The 22,615-nt window shown below is 40.9% G+C and overlaps 1 protein-coding gene across 3 annotated transcripts in view; it reads left to right on the forward strand.

The window, feature by feature from the left end:
• trps1 (trichorhinophalangeal syndrome I) overlaps nt 1–22,615 on the forward strand; it is a 117,331-nt gene that overhangs the window by 24,694 nt on the left and 70,022 nt on the right. For all 3 annotated transcript variants that reach the window (XM_053492368.1, XM_053492369.1, XM_053492367.1), the window contains 2 exons: nt 3,826–4,664; nt 8,475–9,541. In XM_053492368.1, coding sequence (XP_053348343.1) covers nt 3,826–4,664; nt 8,475–9,541 — 1,906 coding nt within the window. The remainder of the gene's footprint in view (nt 1–3,825; nt 4,665–8,474; nt 9,542–22,615) is intronic.

Below are 22,615 nucleotides of genomic sequence, written 5' to 3' on the forward strand. Positions count from 1 at the left end.
GCATCCTGTACTTGTTTTTTAATATTTATGGAAAGACTCAACAGTATTAGTGCTTTGTATTTATTGAGATAAATAATGTAATTCCTTTTGGTAAAGAACATTTTTGAATTACAACTGTATCATCTCTACCGTTCGGTTGAGGTATGCTAGGCTCAAAAACCCATTAGATGATGTTTTCTTTTAAATCAGGGCCATTCAAAATTCAAATCCAACCAGGATTAGCTCAATTTGGTGTTTCTTCTGCCAAAACTCAGCTGATTCTGACTAATCTGGTAATTTCCAGGTTTAGTGGGTGTGTGTTGGTGAATACCACCCTGTTCTGGATCATGACTTTATAGGACTGGATTTGCAAAAAGTTGGCATTTTATGTGATTTATACAAATTTTTTCTTCTTCTTTTTCTTCTTCTTCTTCTTCTTATTTTTTTTTTTTTGGTATTTGAAAATATACTGTATTTATACTTTTACCATGAAGCATTATTTCAGCCGTTTGGAAGAGGCGTATATTGAAGTATGTTTAAAAAAAAATTAAGTATTGATTTTTATTGTTATATTTTTAAGGAAATAATAATGCAAACAAAAAATACGTTTAAGAGTCTAGGTAGAGTCTGAGCATCGACAGCATTGTATATTCTGGTGTCTCTGTAACATGACAAGCGAAAGTGAAGGAGCTCACGGCTATAACGTGAGTGATAACGTGAGCAAACTCGTCTTGCGGACATTCAGGGATGGTAAATGTAACGACGAATTAATGAAAAGCAATGCAAATGATGTGTCAATATTTAAGAAATAAACTGTAATTATTAGTAGTTTGCTGCGGGATAAGGAAAACAAAACCACCTAGGGACCCGCTGTTATGGGAAAATAATCAAAGACTGTTTTGACAACAAACTGAAAACGATAAGTGGGTGTTTTTTACTGCTTATTGTTGCTCGCTTAGTTTGTTTTTCCTCTTTTTATTTGTAATACTAATGATTGCTCAGCCAAGAAATAAACCACAACAGTACATCACAACTTGTGTTTTTTTATTTTTATTATTATTATTACTCCTTATTTAAGAACCATCAGGAAACATTGTGCATTTCATCTACTCGGAGGCAAACATCGACCTGTTTAACGTGCTTTTTAAGCCGTCTTTTAAACGACTGAGCCAGTTCACAAATAACGAAAGAGCGCACTTTGTGCTTTAAAAAGAAAAACAGAATGCAGTTCTCGCCGTCTTTTGTTCGGTCGACATAAGCCCCGGAGTATGGATCGGAGTTAAAAATACTTTGAGCTCGTTGAGCTTGACTTCCGAGCTTTTGAGAGCGTATGAGCATCGACTCGCCTCATTTTGAGGTTTGATGGGTGTACACGCCTTTTGTACGCAAAAAAAAAAAAAAGGTAATCCAGCAAGAGCCTCTGTCTTCACCCTGTCAGTCTAACATTGATGAAAAGCCTGTCACTGGGCGGGTCTTTACTCCTGCCAAAGAGTGTTGTTTTAAAGGTTAGCACGCCGATGTCCCCTTCCTGTTTATTGAGCGCTCTGCTTCGCCCTGCCTTAAACACACGCGTGGTGGAAAACGGCTCTCTCGACTCGCGGTTGCCTTTTTGTTTTTTTTCCCTCTGAGGACCGAGTCGTGACTCGTCACTGGAGTTCCACTTCGAAATAAACCAACCACTGGTTCACACGCTGTTACTCAATTACAAAAAAATAAAAATAAATCATCGTTCCTGTATATTACTGGGGAAAAAGACACAATAATGGCTGAGGACTAGAATATTGTAAAGCGGAGGGGATTCGAATGCGGGCCAGTGATCTGAATTGACTGGAACATGAACGCCTGGGAGCTGTAGCTATGAAAGTAGATCATGCTGTTTTTTCATGCAGGATTTCTAACGGCATTGTCTCGAGTGAAAGTATTGAGACCCCCTTAAATCTTTCACTCTTATATTGCAGCTATTTGTTAAAATCATTTAAGTTCATTTTTTTCAATCATTAATGTACACACTGTACCCAATATTAACAGAAAAACTCTGACATTGACATTTTTGCAGATTTATTAAAAAAGAAAATCTAAAATATAACATTGGCTTTGATTAAACTGATTGGACTTGATTAGGAAGCCACACACCTGTCTATATACAGTAAGACCTTACAGCTCACGATGCATGTCGGAGCAAATGAGAATCATGAGGTCAAAGGAACTGCCTGAAGAGCTCAGAGACAGATTCGTGACAAGGACCAGATCTGGCCAAGGTTACAAAAAAACATTTCTGCTGCACTTAGAGCCCAGTGGCCTCCATAATCCTTAAATGGAAGACGTTTGGGACGACCAGAACCCTTCTTAAAGCTGGCCGTACCCACTGTATGTATATATTTTTGTTTGTTTTTCAAGTAAAGACATTTTATACCAAATCACCTGCTCTGATGAACCCATACTTCACTTTACTATCTTTTGTAAAACGACAGAGAGCGGGGGTAATGAGCAAGCAACACTTTTGATTCAAGTACACATCGCTATAATCATTTTGCATGGCATTACAGCGATCGAGAGTTTATTAAAAATAAAAGAAATCACGATCCGTGCCTTTCCACGATGAACCGGGAATGAATGTTGGTGTTTATACGCAGCCTTCTCTCCACTGGCGCTGACTTTAGATCAGTCATCGTGTCACTAATGTGGGTTTATCTTGCCCTGCAGACACTGCTTTAATATGACGCTCCGTGCCTCGCCACTAATAACGAGCAGTTTGGAAGCTTAAGGAATGCGATCTCGTAACTGCAATAAACAGAGCATCAACCTTCAGCCTGAGATCTACTGTAAATCAATACCAATAAATATATATGATATGATATCATATACTTTGAATTCGGAAAGCTCCGTCTGTGTGTGTGTGTGTGTTATGAGTGTATCGCATCAAAGTTAGGATTGTGATTTGGCAATGGAATGATAGATGGGGGTGTGGTGAAATTTATGAGCTGTTGGTCCAGATTAGATTTTCCTAAGGCTTCTAATAACACACAACCCTGGTTAAGGCGTGGTCACTCGAGCAAACATAAATCGCTTTATTTAATGCCCGTTTGCGTTACAGGCCGAATTAGGAAATTGCTGTGTGTGTGTGTGTGTGTTTGTATATTTATATCGTTTTCTAAAGAAATGAGCCTGGCCTTGTATTAGTGAAATCATGAGATTTGAGAGCAACACACCCGCCTACAGACACACACACACAGACACACACACACAGACACACATATGTACAGGATATAAAACACGAGCTAGATGGTGTTCATTTGAGTCCATAACAAATCTGTTTGAGGATTTGTCACAGTGTAGTTTATGTCAAAGGAAAGTTTATTTAATGAGAAATCTGAGCGGAATTGAACATTCCTTGTCTTCTGGGATCAAGCTTGCATCGATGACCTCACTGAATGCTTTTCACAGGTTACTGTAGGTTATAAATTGTACATATATGTTTTTTTTCCCCTTCATTGCATCTGTGTGACTTGGTACACTGGGTGAAATGTGTGCCTTCTGCCAAATCCATGACACGTATGAGCACGTTTTATTCATTACAACATCATCAGCCTGGCGCTTCCCAGAGTCACTGATATTAGATGTTTGTGGGCTGGGTTGGGAGACAGATTGGAAGGCTTATTGTAAGCAAATCACTTGAATAAAGGAACAATCAAGATTTTTATCCAGACTGTCGGACGTGGGCAACAGGCGCCATTGGCCGGAAAAAAAAATAAATAAAAAAATCGAGCCAGCACTGCTTATACGGTAATTGTTTTGCCTTCGAAGTCACTTAACCTTAAACGCTCTGTCTCTTGCTGGTTTTTCCAGATATGGTGCGGAAAAAGAATCCCCCTTTGAGAAGCTTCGGCGGCGAGGAAGACGAGGGCGAAGCGGCGACGGTAGCGGAGGCTGCGGGTCCGGAGAGCGGCGAGGCAGCGGGCAGCGAGGCGTCCGTCCCGGAGGAACACTCGGAGCCAGGCTCCCCGAGTTCGGTCAAACCGGACACTCCTGGTTTTCATTATCAGCAAGCGGAAAACTCCAGCGCTCACTGCTCACCGACCCGATCGGACCTCGGCCAATGTCCTGATGGAGAGGGTGAAGCCGTGAAGGGTGGAGTGGAGACTCGGAGACATTCGTCATTGCGCAGGGGGCCAGAGGCGTGCGTCATCGTGCAAAGCTGCGCCAGCAATGGTGAGGAAAGGGAGCCTACCCACAGTCCCCTGGTGCAAACCGGTTCCGAGAGCCTTCACATAGAGGGGGACGATGGGTCCGAGCTCCCTCGCCTCCCCTTACATACGCTCCAGGCGCACAGGCCTAGCGACGAGACCCCTAGCCCTCCTAGAACCGAGAGCGGGGCTCCGCCGCATTCCGCTTCCTCCTCGTCCTCCTCCTCTCCCAAGCTACAGGACTTTAAGTGCAACATCTGCGGGTACGGCTACTACGGCAACGACCCGGCCGACCTCATCAAGCACTTCCGCAAGTACCACCTGGGCTTGCACAACCGCACGCGGCACGACGCCGAGCTCGACAGCAGGATCCTCGCTCTGCACAATATGCCGCAGTTTCAAAGTCAAAGCCAGGGCAAGGACGGCGGCAGGAACCAAGGCAGCACCGCGGACCCGGGCTCTCCCAGAGCCTCGCTACTCAACGGCACCTACGACGTTCAGGTAACCACTGATTGAAGCATCATCATCTGATATTCATTCTAACATGAGTAAAAAGTAAAGCGCCGCAACAGAACAAAGTTAAAACTCACCGAGTTCACTTCACCCGTATTTTAAATGGTTTGTTATATATGAGAGTCTGTTAATTATCACCTTATTCATCAGCGCAAGTCAAAATTACAAGCAGTAGCTGTCGGAGCTTATTTCATCTTTAAAACAAAAGTAGAAAAGTTTTGCTTTATTCCTCAGATGCCTCCGTCTTCCAATTTTTTTTTCCTTTTCTTTTTTTCAGTTCAACTCCCAGGTTCGCAGATTGTCATTATACTGTGTAAACCTTTAAAAAAGGAATAATAAATCTTTATTCAGTATTCATTCCGAGTGGAATTTTCCATGCTGTAATATCAATGACTGCGATTTCTCATTTAGCCAATGAAAAGAGGGGGGAAAAAGAGCGTAGGGGAAGTCGGGGAAAGGAGAGCCAGTAAAAACAGGAGAGTCAATTTATTTTAAACGATGGGTAATGAACAGATGTCATAGCTATTTATCTGCGCAGCTTTCACTGCGGTTTAGCTCTGCGCTTCACCAATGTCGTGTTTACAGTTCGACTGGCATATTTTAACTCCACTGTTCCTGCAGAACGAGCCGGAGGATGGCGCTTGGCCTTCGCGACACAGTAATGGCCTGAATGTTGCTCCGCTTTTCCCAAACAGGCCAAACCCTTTCCCACAATTCTTTCTTACTTTCTGATTACCAGAAATGATCTTAATCTTGAATATCCGTTTATTTATTACTTTTTTAAATGATTTATTTGCAGGTATAAAAGCTGTGTACTTTCGTCTCCCTTGTTATTTTTCAATATAAATTGAGATCCAGGATTTTTTTTTTTTTTTTTCCTTCTAGGGAATTTAGTGAGCTGGCAAGCATCTCCAAATCTAAAATTTTGCATGGTTTGTTGTTTCCTTTACATGCTTTTCACTTATATTAATGTGCAAGGGATAATATGCAGTTTTAGGACAAACCCAAAGTAAGATTACAATAAAAAAGTAAATAAATTAAATAAGTTTTCTTTCCCCCCTTTCCATAATTTTTTTTTAAAGTTAATTCTAGATGAGAGTCTTAGATGAAACTTTCCTATAAACTTTCCATGGAAAATCCAAATTAAGTATCAGTAATGCATAAAAAAAACATAAAGCCACGACAAAATACATGAAGCAAATTTTAAGTATTTTTTTTTCTTTTCAATAAAAAAAGTAAAAGTTATTACTTTAAGATTCTAGATGAGGGTCTTGGATGAAATTTTCCTAAAAACTGTCCATGAAAAATCCAAATCAAGTAATGCATTAAAAAAAAACTAACGAAGACATGACAAAATACATACATTTTTAATTTCTGATTAATAGCTAACCACATTGATTTGAACCATATTCCTTTTTTTTTCTTTTTTTTTTTCTTTTTTTTTTTAATGTTTCAAATTCTAGTGGATGATGAATTTCACTATTAAGGCCGTGTTTGCCTGCTGGGAGCTGCGTGTTTTGTCCAGGAAAAAAATTGTCATGATCCGTCAATAAATACAGCTCTGAAACATATAAAACAACCTGGGGAAACCTTGCACTTCCTCAATGCGGATTCTCATCCAAAGTCTTCCCTCAGCTTGTTTTCCGTATTCACTGAACACCAATCTGTGATGCCTTTTTTTTTCCTTTTTAATTGGAAGCCCCCCCCCCCCTTTTTCTTTTCTTTTTGCACGACAGATACCAGTCAGGCAGCATCAAAGGCTAATATGTGCTTCCTCTGGAGCGAACCAGTGCTCACAGGGCAGCGCGGCAGGCCTGGCGGAGAGCGCTAACTATTCTGTTCTGTTTCGGTGAACACACGTCCTGGATTAGCTAGAGTTACAGTAATGAACATGGGGAGAAAGAGAGAGAATGAGAGAGATAGAAGGACGTTCCTGCAGTGAGGGGTGTGCCCTCGACCCTCTCAGCAGCCTACTGCCAGTTGTTCATTTCTCTTTAGGGTTTTTACTTTCTGTTTTTTCGGTATTTCCTGCAAGCATCCTTCTTTAGTTTTTTTACACGGTGATGGTAAACAGGACAAAAAAAAACCCCATAGTGTAAAAGCTTGCTTGTGCATGAGTTTGGGTGCGTTTTCATGTTTAAACAAACTCCACATGAAAATGCAGCCGCTCACGGCTCGCCCGGTTTATAATGAATACATTAATAATGCAGTGGATGTGCTCGTGGAATGCATCCAAACATCAGAGCGAGCGAGCAGCTCTCACACGCCCGTGATTTATGTGGATGTTTGGAACAGGAGTCTGTCGGGAAGTACAGGTGCAGTGATTTGTTTAATCATCTACTAAACATATAGCTCTACAGCTGCTGAGGACAAGACTACACTGTGGCATGCCAGGATTATTTAGTCTCCATCCTAAAGGTGAAAATTTACAGGGTATACGAGGATAAACCTCTGTGTTTCTGTCCCCCCCAAAAAACAGGCTAATATGTTGCATAATAATAATAATAATAATTGTAGTTTTGTTCTAGACCTGTATTCAAATTATAAAAAATGTCTATCGACCACTTCTTCTTCTTCTTCTTAATAATGCTGTTACTGGTTATAGTAATATTATTAATATAAGTAGTAGTGGTAGCATTTAAATATAATGTTTTTATATTTGTATCTTTTTTTATTTAAGTTTTATTAGCTTTTGGATATCTAATTTAAAAATAGAATGACATGATAATGATTAAAGTAGATTTTTTAGATACCAAATTATTTAACAATATAATTTTATTATTATTATTATTATTATTATTATTATTATTACATCATTGATACTACTACTATTACTTTATTTAACAATATAATAATAATAATAATAATAATAATAATAATAGTAATGAACATGATGATTATTATTATTGTTAATGCTATTGGTATTAACAATATTGTAGTAGTAGTAATAATAATAATAATAATAATAATAATAAAATAAGTTAATATTATTATTATTATTATTATTATTACCCCACAGTTATAGTCAACTGTCCAGATGCCACTTATTATTTAGGTTTTTAGCATTTTTTTATTATTATTATTGTTATTATTATTATTCATAATAGATGTGGTAGTAGTTTTTATATGCATTACATTTCTATAAGGTTTTGATGTTTATTTGTTGTACCTATGTTTTTTAATTTCTTTAAAAAGGTATTTTTTCCTTTCTAGTTCAGCAGTCCAGAACGATCATTTAAAGTTTGTTATAAAATTGTAACTTTTATCATGAGACAGTTATCACGTGTGTCATTTCTCCTAAAACACCAGCATCGTCCCTTTAAAACCGTTCAGTTTTTATTTGATCTCTCACATTATAATCGCCAAATGGGCAGTTTTTAATTGGACCATGATGTAAAGCATTCATTTGAATCGATCATTTTATGCCTCTTTTTATTCATTTCACTGGCTGTGTGATTGTAAAAGTAAACCCTGCCATTTTGCATTTTCATGCACTGTTGCTTCATGCCTAAGAAAGTGTCACGAGCTTCAAATTACAGACGGAACGCTTTTTAAATTCCCACTGAAAAGTGATAAAACCATTTAAAAGCGGCATGATTTGCCTTTTGCGCAGAGATAACTGCTGAATCTTCTGTCGGATTGGAAACATTACTGAAAACTATCCATCTGTTGTGTGCAGCATAATGTGCCAGAGTTATTCTGAACCCGTAAATCTTTTATTCATTTTTCTTCTCTCTGTCATATTCTCTCTCTTCTTCCACCCTTCTTTCTCCCTCCTTCCTCTTCTCCTGCTACCAGGTGACGTTAGCGGGCACCTTCATAGGCATTGGCAGGAAGACACCGGACTGTCAGGGTAACACCAAGTATTTCCGCTGCAAGTTCTGCAACTTCACCTACATGGGTAGCTCGTCGGTGGAGCTCGAGCAGCACTTCCTGGCCGCCCACCCGAACAAGATGAAGAACCCTCCTCTGGGTATCACGAGCGGCGAAGACAAGGCCATGGAGGCGAAAGGGAACTGCGCGCCATGGTCAGGAGTTGAGGAGTCAGGCACTTGGGCAGAGCGGGTGGCCGTCAGAGCGGAGGACGACTCGGTGGCGGGGTACTCTGTGCCGATCCGGCCCGTGGGTGCTGACGCGCCAGCGGCGTATTACTGGTGCAAGTACTGCAGCTTCAGTTGCGAGTCGTCCGGCTCCTCTAGACTGCTGGAGCACTACGAGAAGCGGCACTGCCAGGCTGCGGGATTAGACAGCAGTCCAGGAGAGAGGGAACGAAAATCCAGAGAGGGAGCAGATCTAAACACAAAGAGGAAGGAAAATCAGAGCGGCAAAGCGGGCGCAGGTGCCGACTCTGAGACGGTGGTGACCAGTTACAACTGCCAGTTTTGCGACTTCCGCTACTCCATGAACCACGGGCCTGACGTGATTGTGGTGGCTCCACTGCTGCGGCACTACCAGAGGGCGCACAGCATCCATAAGTGCGCGATCAAGCATTGCCCGCTGTGCCCACGTGGCCTCTGCAGCCCCGACAAGCACCTGGGCGACGTGTCGTACCCGTTTGCGTGTCGCAGGAGCTCGTGCCCGCACTGCGCTATGCTCCTGCTCCAACTAACGCCCATCAGTGGCGCCGCGCCGACACCCAGGGCCTCTGTCACCCACCAGTGTGATCAGTGCACCTTCTCCTCCACCGACGTGGACCTGCTGCTGCTGCACTACGACAGCGCCCACGCTCCTCGCGCCCTGCTGGAAGCCAAGCCCGAAGACGAGGCGACGAGCGAGGGAGGCGGCCGCGGCCAGCACGGAGAGTACGCCTGCACCAAGTGCAACTTCTACACCGAGGTGGAGGAGGAAATTTTCCGTCACTACAGGTAACGGTCAATAGGTTTAAAGAGATTAACTGCGTGATGTAGATCGCTTTTATTTTAATAAGCGCGATCTAATCGACTTTTAAGAGAATTACCACTTTATCTTTTGGAAAGACAAAACCGACTGCTGTGAATTAAGGCAATAATCTCTCAGTACCGATGAGCACATTCGTTTTCTTCTATTTAGGCCCCAGCAGTCTTCAGTCAGAGGCTGGGACGCTGAAGCCATTGTTAAGATTACAGATAATCAAATCATGCATGATGTGATTAGACTATCTGTTGTTGTGATGCACTAATATTGCTTTCCTACTAATAAGCAACAGATTTTCCTCCGTGTTGCTCCGTGCCTTAAGTTAAGCAACGCTTGCGAAATAAATACACAATGTTAAACATCAGGTAATTCGATCCGCCTTTAAAACGTTCCCTTCATTGGTTTTGATTTAACTCGCCTTTAAGCCAAATATCTTAGTGTGTGTGTGGAGGAGATTTTTTTCTGTATGAAATCCCTTAAGTCATTATAGAGAAATGCCTTTCCTCATAATAGCTTTACGGGGAACGCTTTACTCAAGGACGGGCCCCGGTACAGCCACTACCTCCACATAAGATCTCAATTATTTGGGTATTTTCTGCCGTACTTTACAGGCGTGTTGTGGTTCGATTCCAGGAGTTCACATGCACCGCAATCCATATTTAAAAGTTTGAGCGAAAGTAATTGGCTTCGTTAAATCCAGCGTACACTTTGTGCGAGCGCGGCAAACAGCCCTAATCCCTGCGACGTTACACATCGTTTATCAGTCGCCAAACCGAGATATGTGCTCTTTTACGTTTTATTTTCTTCCCAACTTTTTTTTGTTTTATATTTCCATGGAACAGATGCTTAGGTTTTCTTAACGTTTATTAGGTTTTTGAGTCGCTTTCTTTAAGGAGGTATCGTTCCTGACTTCACCAAGACTGAAGATCTGACTGTCCAGAGTGCTTTAGATTAAATTGACTCTAGTGATTTACGTTTCTTCATGCTCGTTACCTGTGTATTTATATATTTTATTCATTTTTAACCAACTGCGAGCATGCATGCGGACACGTGCGCCGGTCTAATGGTTTAAATAACTGCAGTGTTTTATAGACTAACAGATTACACCAGGGTGGTGTTATATGTTGTTGTTGTTGTTGTTGTTGTTTTTTTTTTTCACTGCTCTGAGTACGTCAGGTCATGTAGTGTTGGATCAGTAATCACGACGACAGTGGTTTAAACACTTTGGTCGCTACTGTATGTTCAGTCACCACATGCTAAAACAGAAAAGCCGAGGGAGCGAGGCTGCAAGGCTGTGGGTTCTGATCCTCGCACTGAACATAGTGAAACAAGCAAACAGCTGTTTAGGGGGAAAAGGCATGAAGTCCATCAAGCTGGTGTGGGGTCCAGAGCCAGACGGATTGTTGCATGTTTTGGTCTCTGGTTTGTTTTATTAATATTTTCATGATTTTCATGATATCATTATATAATAAGTGTTATAATATTATAATTTTTTTAAATTATTGTTTGATTATGTTGTATACTGTATATGCTGTCTGTCTGTCCATCCATAAAAAGGAAAAGAAAATGTTTGAGACGGGGTAAAATTTACTTTCCTGCACCAAGCAGAAAAAAAAGGAACAAAATTAGATTACTGAACTTTTGCTAAAATTACTGGAATTGGGTTAAGAACTGTCCAACACATTACTACAACCTGGAAGAATAGTTCATGTGCGCGCTTGCTCTCTCTCTCGCTCTCTCTCTCGCTCACTCACTCACTCACTCACTCACACACAGACAAACACACACACAAACACACACAGTGTCAAATCTGCTTTGATGAGGTTGCATTATATAAAAAAAAAACAGTAAAAACCAGAGCTCTGTTTAATAGTTAGTTAGTATAGCATTTTTATTCACACACACACACACACACACACACACACACACACACACACACACACACGTGATGAGAACTTCCATGATTGGGACCAAACAGCTGTGTGTTTATAAGAAAACCACTTGTTACTGAGACTCGTTAATAAAAAAAAAAGGCATAAAAATTTGCAAGAGAGCATAAAGAGTGCACTTTATGAAAAGGTCATGTGACCTGATGAGTCCAGATTGACCCTATTCCAGGCCCAGAGGGATGGGCGTGTCGGAGTAAAAAGGGAAGCACATATGCATGTCAAAATAGGGACAGGAATCACCCGGGGACACCCGATACGATATTATAACGGTATACAGGGGGCTATTTGATTTGTATCGCGATTATGGATCACATTTGAATAAATATTCCGATCTATATATTTTATTTATTATTGGTTTTGTTTTGTTTAAATTTTTCCCCGATTTTCTCCCTACTTTAGTTGTGTCCAATTCCCCCCGGTCACTAGGGCTCTCCCACATGGGTCACCCCTCCCCTCTGAGAGAGCTCGGCCAATCGGGCTCGCTCTAGAATCGCACTTTCCCACTGCGCCACTCGGAGGCCCAGTTACGTTAATAGTAGGATTGTAGCGGAACCACCTCAAATGCAAGCATAAACGAAAAATTTAAGCTTAAATGCAAATGAAAAATATAGAAAAAAGGTGTCAATCTTTCGATACTTGCGATACCTAACTGAATCGAGATATATATATATATATATATATATATAATCCCCCCCCCTCTCTACTGTACAAGCCTCTGGAGGCAGTGTTATGATCTGGGGTTGCTTTTGTTGCTCAGGTCGAGCATCTGTGGCGGTTATTTTCTTTCCCCCTGATAGCGCTTAACATATTCCAGGATTTAAATAGTTTAGTATTTAAGTAGGATAGTTTGGGAGCATGAGAAATTATCACCATGCATGAACTGGACATGGGATTGTGTGCTGTAATTAAAGCTAAAACTGGCTCTATTAAATAAAATTTTACTTATTTTATTTTTTTTTACTTAAAAAAAATGATTATGGGTTCCCCACATTGTTGAAGCACATGACTGCACTACTGTATATTTGAAAGAAAAAGTCTCGTTTAGCTCATATAAGTGAGACGTTTAGATATCAGCCCATTTCTAATGGAAATGTTTTCTCTCCCTCTACCAACACATTGCATTTATTGCAATTTCCAGTTCATATTTCAGACACTTCCTGTTGGACCGCGCTGCTGCGAGCGATGTTTGAGTTCTCGTGCCTGATTAACTACGGGGTCAATTTTCTGTAACTCTTCTGTAACTCGCCTCCATCATGTAGCAGATGGATTCACTCCAGAGGGAGCGTCTCCATAAAAGACCCTTCAGGTGCACTCGTTATCTACTCGCTCAGATGTGACGGACCCCAACCCAGCGCGCGCACACACACACACACACACACACACGCACACACACACACACACACACACTAACAGACACATCCATTGGTTATATGTGTGTGTGTATATATGACATGCCGTGGTGTATGTAGCCTAGGGCTGGTTGTTTCAGCTGGCTGCAGAGTAACGCTGGGCTGAGCGGTGGTGTTGTGTGTGTGTGTGTGTGTGTGTGTGTGTGTGTGTGTGTGTGTATAGGCATGCTGAATAAGGTCTTGTTTGTATTCCAAGCATCTAGCGAAGGAGAAACGAGACCTGCGTAGCCTCCCAGGAGATTTCCCCTCTTCTCACCTCCCACCCGACGCCGTGTGAGCGCAGTCTTGTTGTTTTGCTTTTTTTTTTTTCCCCAATTTTTATGCATTTCATTTACACACGAAGCAAACAGTGATGCAGCCTCCTCTAGCCGGAGAACTCGCACACGTGATATATTTCAAACGGTGCAAAAAAAATCAGGATCGAGCGATTACCAGAATGAATCCTTTTGCTAGTAATGTGTCGTATAGCACCAGGCCGTTGAATTCTCGAATCCGATTGCTCCAAAGATGATGGTGGTGGTGGTGATAAAGTAAGAAAAAAAAAAAAAATCCCAACAATGTTTGACTGATGGTACTAGATGCAGTTATAAAATTCATAAAAAAAAAAATTGCCCAAGTTACATGCCAGCCCATTCACCTCACGAAACGTTTTTGGGGCGATCTTGGGTACAAAATTTCGCCTCATCCCCAGTACCCCTTCAACATTGTACCCATTGACTTCCTTTTCTTCCATCACTTGAAGAAACCACTTTAGCAACGACAGCTTAAGAGCCATAAAGAAGGCGGTCTCCACCAGCTCATCCGTCGTGTGTGTCGCCTTAGGTGGAGGATGTGGAGGGACTAAACACACAACCAGCGTTCATCTTCATTGCATTATTTATTTATTTTTGCAATAATAATAATACATTTTTCACATTTTTATGAAAGCCCTACGTCCTGTACTACTAGTAAACCAGGGTTAGAGTAGATATACTGTATATGATGATGGAAACTTCACAGCACTTGGGTAAGTCGCTCTGGATAAGACGAGTGCCTGCTGAATGCTTTAAACCTAAATGCAAATATTCACGGTTAGATTTAAGGTTGTGGAATTTCTGAGTGACTAGTTTGTTCCTGTTCTCGCTTACGTTGTAGCTGCGATAGACATCATTCCCCCTTTTCGCCCTCTCTCTCTCTCTCTCTCTCTCTAAACACTGTGAAGTGCCACGACCGTTCTCCAAAGCGCTAACTCTCCAGACTTCCTCCATAATATTCTATAAATGTCGCCTAACAACTAAAAACACAACCTGCCAATGATTATATATATATTTTTTTTATCCATTTATTTTTAATCTTAGATTTATGTGCAGCTTCTGCCATCCAAGTCTGTGCGAGTGTGCTGTTCCTATAGAAACAATAACATATTAGAATGACTGCATTCATTTGAATTTCATTGTTATATTTATGTTACAGCTGAAATGAGTTTCCCAGGTTTTTCTGACAGTCGTTTCCGTTTGGAACATAAATGACATTACAGATAATTCACACGAATTAGTAATGTCTACATACACCGATCAGCCATAACATCAACACGATGTAACAAAAACATTGATTGATTATTAATTATATACCACACGGATCAGGGGCACCCAGGGTTCATATCTGCCTGTGGGGGGCAAAGCCCAACCTGGCCGGTCTGATCTCACAGAAAAGCCAATGTTGGCAACTATAGAAAGGCACAACAAGGCCGCCAAACTCCCCAAATCCAAACCAACATCCATGAAACAAATGAGTCTCCGCAACCTACAGCACCCAAAAAGATGCCAGCGTCCCCAGAGGACACCACCAGAGGTCTTTTTGAAGGGCCAGAGCCATGTGAGGGGGCACAAGGGGAATCTACACAATATTCTAAGTTTTCTAACAGTCAGGGTTGTTGCCACAGGAGGGTCTTTAGGATGGAGAGGTTTGCACTTAATGTCCTTTTTTTTTTTTTTTTTTTTTTGTCTCATGTCAAAAAGAGAGAGAGAAAAAAAAATCTGTTTATAGCTGCCATGACGTAAAGTGATAACAGGAACTAACTAGATTTGTTTTAAGGAAGTTCCTTAAGATTTAACGTCAACTGTGAATGAGGGAAAAAGTAGAAATTGTTGTTTGTTAAGAAATTAAAAATCTTTGGGAACTTGGTGTAGTATTAAGATCGTGCTGTGACCTGAGCGTACTGTAGTTCTGTCTGAAAGCTAATGCACTTGTTTTAATCCGTCATCGTTCCTAAGTTAGAGATTTTCCAGTAAGGGTATAATTTTTTCCTCTTTTTTTTTTCTTTTTTTAGCGGTTTGCTAGAGATTGCACTTTTACTTGGATGTTGTGTTCCTTAATGTGCAGCTTTGACTCCTGCTTTTCCCTGTAATAGTTTTCCGAACGCATCCGATCTGAACTGCCCATAGTCAGGTGGCGCAGCTTTAAACGATTTGCCAGTCACCTCATCTAGTTCTCTTTCTTTCCCTACATGAGGATGGCCAGGCGGGTGACTCGCGCTGTGCCCAACTTTCCATTTCCTGCGTGATGTCATGTGGATAGGGCAAGTCACACTGGTGTGATTCAGCAGGCCGCATGCTGCCCAATCCACCCCTCTCCTGTAAAAATGCCCATATTCAATAAGTGCACTAGAGCATAGCTAAAGGGCTTTTCATTTTTAAAAAAGCTCTAATTACTGCCGCTCAGTACCGCCACTGGCATTGGTACTGGCTTTAGAGATTTTCCATGTTATTTTTTTTTCCCCCCAACGTCAATTAGATCAGAGTTTTTTTGGGGGAGTGTTTTCACCATGAAATAATAGTGTTGAGAAGTTGTTAGCATCACCCTTGCTTGCCGCACTGTGTTTTAAAACAACCGGGGTGCAGCTGTTGCCCAGGTGCTTTAGACGGTTGGGTTGCCGAGTGTCGGCTGGGTTTCGTGCACTCGCGCCGTTTGTGCCTCGGATCCTGTGCGCTGACAGAAACATTGAAAAAAGGCTGGAGAACATCTGACTGACATTAAAGCTGTGTGTTAGGAAAAAGCTGACATTTCCGAAATCTAAAAGAGCCAAAAAGAATGAGAACATTGACGTTTGACCACCTTTAATGGATAATTAAACAAATTCACAAATGAACTGAAGTCTGCATGTTCTTCTCATGCTCGGTGAGTTTCCTTCAACAGTCTATAAAGATGTCCTCTAGGTTGATCAGTTTCCAAATTACCCGTAGTGAATGGTGCATGTCTGTATGTGTGCTAGTGCTCTTTACAAAGTCTACCCTGCCTTGTGCCCTGGGGCGGGCTATGGAACCCATGTGACCTTACAGGATAATATGTACAGTATAGGCCATAACTAGTTTCATAGTTTAACTTATTTTAATTAGAAACCTTTAGCCTGAAGTGCGAGGAACAATTGTCACTTTATATGTATTTTTCATAATTGCACTTAGTTTTATATATATATATATATATATATATATATATATATATATATATATATATATATATATATAAATATAAAATAGTTTTTTATCTTTTTTGTGAAAAATGGCATCAACTTTGGATGAAAAGATAGAGCTCATGCTTCTCGGTACTCTTGTTGGTTCCTAACTTTGTAGACAACCTGTTTATCGAGTATACCGCACTGTGCTAAAGTCTTAAGCCTGCTTTTGTTTCTTTATATTATGTTACAATGAAATGATGTTGGTTAAATAAAAAAAACAGGAACGAATGTTTTCCAGCAAAGATACAATTGAAAAACTGGTTATGTAACAGCCTCAGCAGCGACCTCATTTCCCCTCTCGTCTGTTCCAACCACTCAGCATTCAGCATCAGCAGTATACTAATCACCGGCCTGAACATCTGTCATCATCTGCCTCCGTTTCTCACCGGTTCATGCCTTAAGTTAGTTTTATTTATTTATTTTTTTTAATGCTTGCATGACTCAAAGGTCACTGAGTGGCTTAACAAAGCAAAAAATGTCCCTCTGAAACTCTCAGGTACAGGGACTGGACTAAGCGTGCGTGACAAAAATGTCCTTCAGGAAGCCTGGACAACTATTTAAGACCTTACTAAAAAACAAGAAAAAAAAAAAACAAGAAAGTCAGTCTCTTTGGAAGCAGAATATGAAGAAATGAGGGAGAGCCTTTTTGCACAGTACTGTACATTCAGCCTAGCGTGACTAACCGTTCGCAGACCGGTAACGCACGTGCGTTTAATCTCATTCGCTACACGGGGTTAGGAACTACACGGCACGTAAACCCGAGCGAAAGTCTTGCGAGCAGTCTGCCTTAATTAAAATGTAGGGGAAAAAAATAGTCATTTTCATGCTGGAAAAAAAATCTTCTTAAATGAACAGCACAAATAAATAACAACAAAAACAAGATGAAGCGAATGCGAATTGCACAAACTAATTATGCATATTATATTATCATATGAGTCATGTTCTGAATTCTCGTTTGCTTTCTTTTTCTTTGAACTCGATTAAAGAATATCTTTCAGGACCAAACTGCAAATTTTTGGCATCGTCTGTTTAAAGTAGTGCATCTTTTAATGGTTTTAATCAGTACGGAACAAAAAACGGCAGTGCTGTTGACTTCGAGGTCAACGTCAGCTAGCTGACCCAAATGAGACTGTTTTGGGAGAAACACGAACATTCTCCGTCTCTCTCTCTCTCGCGCTCTCTCGCTCTCAGTGAGTGATCAATTCTGAGTTTGGGGGTCAGGGAAAATATTTGTGTTTCTTGTCAGTGGGGTTAAGTGAGGAGGCTGAGTTATGTTGGAATCAGGCCGTGCTTTGTGCAAAACGCAGGAAATACAGGAGCGGCTATATTTTTACTAAGTAATAAAAAGGGCATGCGCGTAAAGAAGAAGAAAAAAAAAAACTAGCGACACACACTATTGTAGCGTCAACGCGTCGAGCTCTCTGTAATAAAGTTCCTCAGGCGAACGTGAGCAGCATACAGACCTGACTTTTTTTTTTCTTTTCTTCCCCTCTCTCTGTCTTTGTTCCTTCTGTAATTGAGTCTGTGAGTGATGACAGTTGGGTGGATTAGGAAGAAGAAAAAAAACGTAATGAATGAATTTTTTCGTTACTTACAGTAAGTGTTAGTAGGCTAAAGACTGGGGGGATGTCCATATGGCCAACATCTGTCCGTTGTCTTTTTGATTTCTATCCATGTAAACGTGTTTTTATACGTGTTTTACAGTAAGTGTGTGTGTATGTGTGTGTGTGAATGTACACACATAGTATTTGCTGAAAGCCACGTAAGGTTTTAGTTCAGGTGTAGAATACAGTATACAGCAGTGGCCAAAAGTATTAAGCCAACGTACTGTATCATATCGCTCCCTGTGCACAGAACCGGTGATGGTCACTAATTAGTGTACGTCTCGTCTATCTGGCTGAAGAGTCATGCTAATTAGAATTAGCTAGTTTAATAAATGGATGGAACAGGTATGTGGGGGGAGTTGTACGCTCTGAAACCGGGGTGTCCACCCCTGCACGAAAAATGGCTAAAACTCAGGAATGTGAATCAGTGAATTGGAAACATCTGAGATGTATTATTGTACCTGATCTTTAGGAAGCATTCGAGCAGCACGGATTCAAGCAGGCAAGGTTTATTTTAAGAATAAAAGAGTTGCTCCGAAATATTGATTGTTTTTTCACTGCATTAAATAATTAATTATTCTTACTTTCTCATTATTTAAAAAAAAATAATTAACCTGTTGATATGTGATGCACATCACAGCAGTTAGCACTGTGGCCGTGGGATGTGGGGTCGCAGGTTCCGTTTCCGGCTCGGGTCTGTGTGCCTGGAGTTCATATGGTCTCAGCGTGCCTGATTGGTTTCCTCTGGGTACTCTGGTCTCTTCGTAAAAGTCCTAGGACATGCATGGCAGTCTAATTAGGCTTTGTCTGTAGGGGATAAATGCTTGTGCCCTGTGATGGATTGAGACACATCCCGGGGTGTACCCCGCCTTGTGCCCCGAGTCTCCTGGGATGGGCTCCAGGCCTCCGACAACCCTACTATATATGGATAGTACGAATGATATGGAGCGGTAAATAGATAAGTGGGTAGTAGGTGGAGATAGATAGAAATGGATGGATGGATAGTAAGATGAAGGGAGATAGATGGAGATGTGTAGTAGAATGGATAGATGGATAGATAGGTTGATGGTTAGATGAATAGATGGTGATGGGTAGATGGATAGATGGATAAATGGATGGGTGGATAGATGGATAAATAGATGGAGATGGATGGATGGATGGATGGATGGATAAATAGATGGAGATGGATATATGGAGATGGTTAGATGGATGAATAGAATGAGATGGATGGATGGATAGATGGAGATGGGTAGATGGAGAGGTACAATAGATGGATGGATAAATAGATGGGGATGGATATATGGAGATGGATAGATGGATGACTAGATGGAGATGGGTCGATGGATGGATGGATAAATGGAGATTGGTAGATGGATAGATGGGGAGGTACAATAGATGGATAGATGAATAGATGGATAGATGGAGATACAGTAGGTAGATGGATAGATGGATGAATGGACAGTTGGATAACAAACTGTGAGCAAATCAGTAAAGTTGCATTTAGGAGAAAACAACAAAAAAAAAACAACAATTGTGTTAACACCAAAGATTTCACAACGTTCATAAAGTCTCATCACTTACTGTAATATTGCTAGTATGTCATTATATGATCCTTCTCTGTTGGATGTGTTTGTGTGTGTCACATCATGATGGACGTTGGTGGTGCAGCCTGAGCCTGTATACATCTCGCTGTTGGCTGTCAGGACCTGCAGGCTGACGCTTTTGATGTCCTGCTGCCACTCAGCGTCTCAGCAGAGCCAATTTGTACCGTGCATGCTGGGAGGGGTGGGCAGCAGCACTGATGAAAAGCAGTTTTCCTCCACCTGTCCCTCGTTTAGTACTGAGCTAAGATGATGATGCACCGGGGCTTTTTCAGCTCCCTCTCGTTCCATCTCCGCCTTCCTCACACTCTCTCACTGTCACTGACCAGTCAAGCTCAATCACATCAGTCACATCTGCATTATCAGGAACACCCCTCCCTCTCGCTCTCGCTCTTGCTGCTCTAAATGAAGCATCATTCAGGCGTGATGCTGACTAGCCAGCCCTACAGTAGGAGTGTAGAACTGGCCTGCTTCTCTCTGTATTGACTATCGAAGGAGCTTTTAGCTGAATTGCTATTCTCTCCATCTCTTTATCTCTCTTTCTCGCTCTCTTACAGCAGGCAGGTTTTTAGTTCTGCTTTCCAAAGGGGCCTTTGTGTTTGTGTCTTTGCTGCATCCTTTTAGCCAGATGAAATCAACTGGAAGTGCGTACAGTATTTAAAACTAATCTCTTGTTCTTTTTTCAATGCTACTTGAAAGATCCATTTTGGAAATGGATCCGTTTCAGGTCAGTGCACCGGGATGTGGGATGTCTTCATGAAGATGAACTTTAATCATCCCTTAAATATAAACAGTTTAATCTGGGATGAAATGGTTGTTGTAGTGCTGCAACAATTAATTTATCACAGGGAACTGATATGTACATAGTTAGGAACTTAGTTCTGATTTCCTGATAATTTGTGCTACCTCGATAGATATTCCAATTCTAAAGTGCACTTTTATTAGTTACATATCGCAGTTTGAATCACAATCCCAAAATTCTTATTTTTTTTTATTATTATTTACTTATTTATTTTGTATATTATCTTCTTCTCTTAGTCATTTATGTTGAAGCATGCGTCATCTTCCACATGTATACTACTTTTTTTTTAAACAAGATTTAATTGCAATTGCAACTACATACCTGTAGCTATTTTTTTGTCAAAAATTTCTTCTGTCCATCCATCCATCCATCCATCCATCAATTAACCAATTATGACCAATCTGTTACTCTGTTCCAGAGTAGTTTTTTTTGCTTGATGGATCCCAATAAATGGATGCTTCCAAAATGGTGCCTTTTTTTTTTTTTTTTTAGCCCAGACAGTGTATTTTATTAAGATACAGCAACGATATGTCATAGTTCGGTAACTTTATCAAGGTCGAGTAAACTTTTGGAAATCTTTTAAATCATTAGAAAGTTTCATGCAAAGCTATAGGCCAGTTTCTATTAGGAAGTGAAACCTAATATTTCTAAAGTGTCTCAGCAAGGAAAAACAAGGAGAGAGTACATTAAGAATACATTCTCTCTCTCTCTTTCTCTCTCTCTCTCTCCCCTCCCCTCTCTCTTTCTTTCTCTCGCTCCAAAATAAAAAAAATGACCCTAGGCTGTTGCTTTTATATTGAAACCTTTCATTACCCTACATTGAAATCATACCAGGCTTTGCTGCTGTGCATTCGGATTTCAAAACATGAAGATATCGATCAGTGGAAAAAGTCCAACCATAGCAATAAACGATTGTAAAATAAACAAGCTTACTGAGCCAGGTTTGATTTTCTTTTTTTATTTTTTTTTGTTTGCTGAATTTAGAAGAGTATTTGGCCGCATTGCCTTGTAACGGATGATGGGGGAGAGAGGGAGGGCTGCATGAAGGAAATCATTTTGAATTTCAGGAGTGATATTACACACTCATTTACTTAAAGTTCAGCCTATTTATTAACCACACATTTGCGAATAGCTTGGCACTCTTTTGCTGTCCTTTTGCTTTTTGTTTATTAAAAAGAAAACGGAACGACGAATCATTTGTACAGGTGAAAAGCGCTGACCAAGCGGGCCACTTAGACCGCATTAAAGTAATCCAGACCTTAGTTAGAGGAGCAGGAATCTAAGCACCAGATATTTTCTGTTGCGTGATGTATTTAGTTACTGTGGAGTGGGGTTTTTTTTGTATTCTTAAGGTCGTGTAATATGTAGAAATTTACTTTTTTAGGAACACCTATACACATTACACTTTCATGCGCTTATCCGGTCGGCCGATCATGTCACAGCAAATAACACGGATATACCCCTAAATATCATCAGTGGTCATATTAAACATCGGATTGAGGAAGGAAGCAATCCTGGTGTATTGTGAGCATGGCATGCCTGTTGTGTTTTTTAAAAACAGCTGATCCCCTGGGAATGTCGCACACAACCAGGTCTGAAGTTTAAAAAGAGAATTTTGCCAAAAACAACACGTCAGAAAAGGATGCCCCATACTGGCTGGAAGGATTCGGTAACCCCTGGAATTGCATTGTGGTGAGAAGAGAAGCATCACAAAATGCACAACATGTCCATGGTTGGAGCAGTTGAGTTAGATGAACAGCAGAAGACCACATAAGCTTTAATACTTCTCCGCCAAGAGGAGGAATGTGAGGCTATAGAGAGCACAGATTCACAAAACTGGACATGGGAAGGTTGGAAAAAGTTCAGATCCGATTTTACGATCTTCAGCTGCCCAGTTTAGGTATAACGTATACTCTGTATCCACATATTCCTGTTTATTTGCCCCGTTCTAATGTTTAATATTAACCTTAACATTAACCTTAGGTGGCACAGTGGCGTAGTGGTTAGCACTGTCGCCTTGCACATCCAGGGTCCGGGTTTGATTCGCACCTTGGGGTATGTTTGCACTGAGTTTGCCTGTTCCCCCTGTTTTCGGGGGTTATCTTCCAGATACTCTGGTTTCCTCCAACAGTCCAAAGACATGCAGATTGGATTAATTGGTGCTCCAAAATTGCCCATAGTGTGTGAA

The sequence above is a fragment of the Clarias gariepinus genome, chromosome 3 (genome assembly GCF_024256425.1).
Source record: "Clarias gariepinus isolate MV-2021 ecotype Netherlands chromosome 3, CGAR_prim_01v2, whole genome shotgun sequence".
Lineage (NCBI taxonomy): Eukaryota > Metazoa > Chordata > Actinopteri > Siluriformes > Clariidae > Clarias > Clarias gariepinus.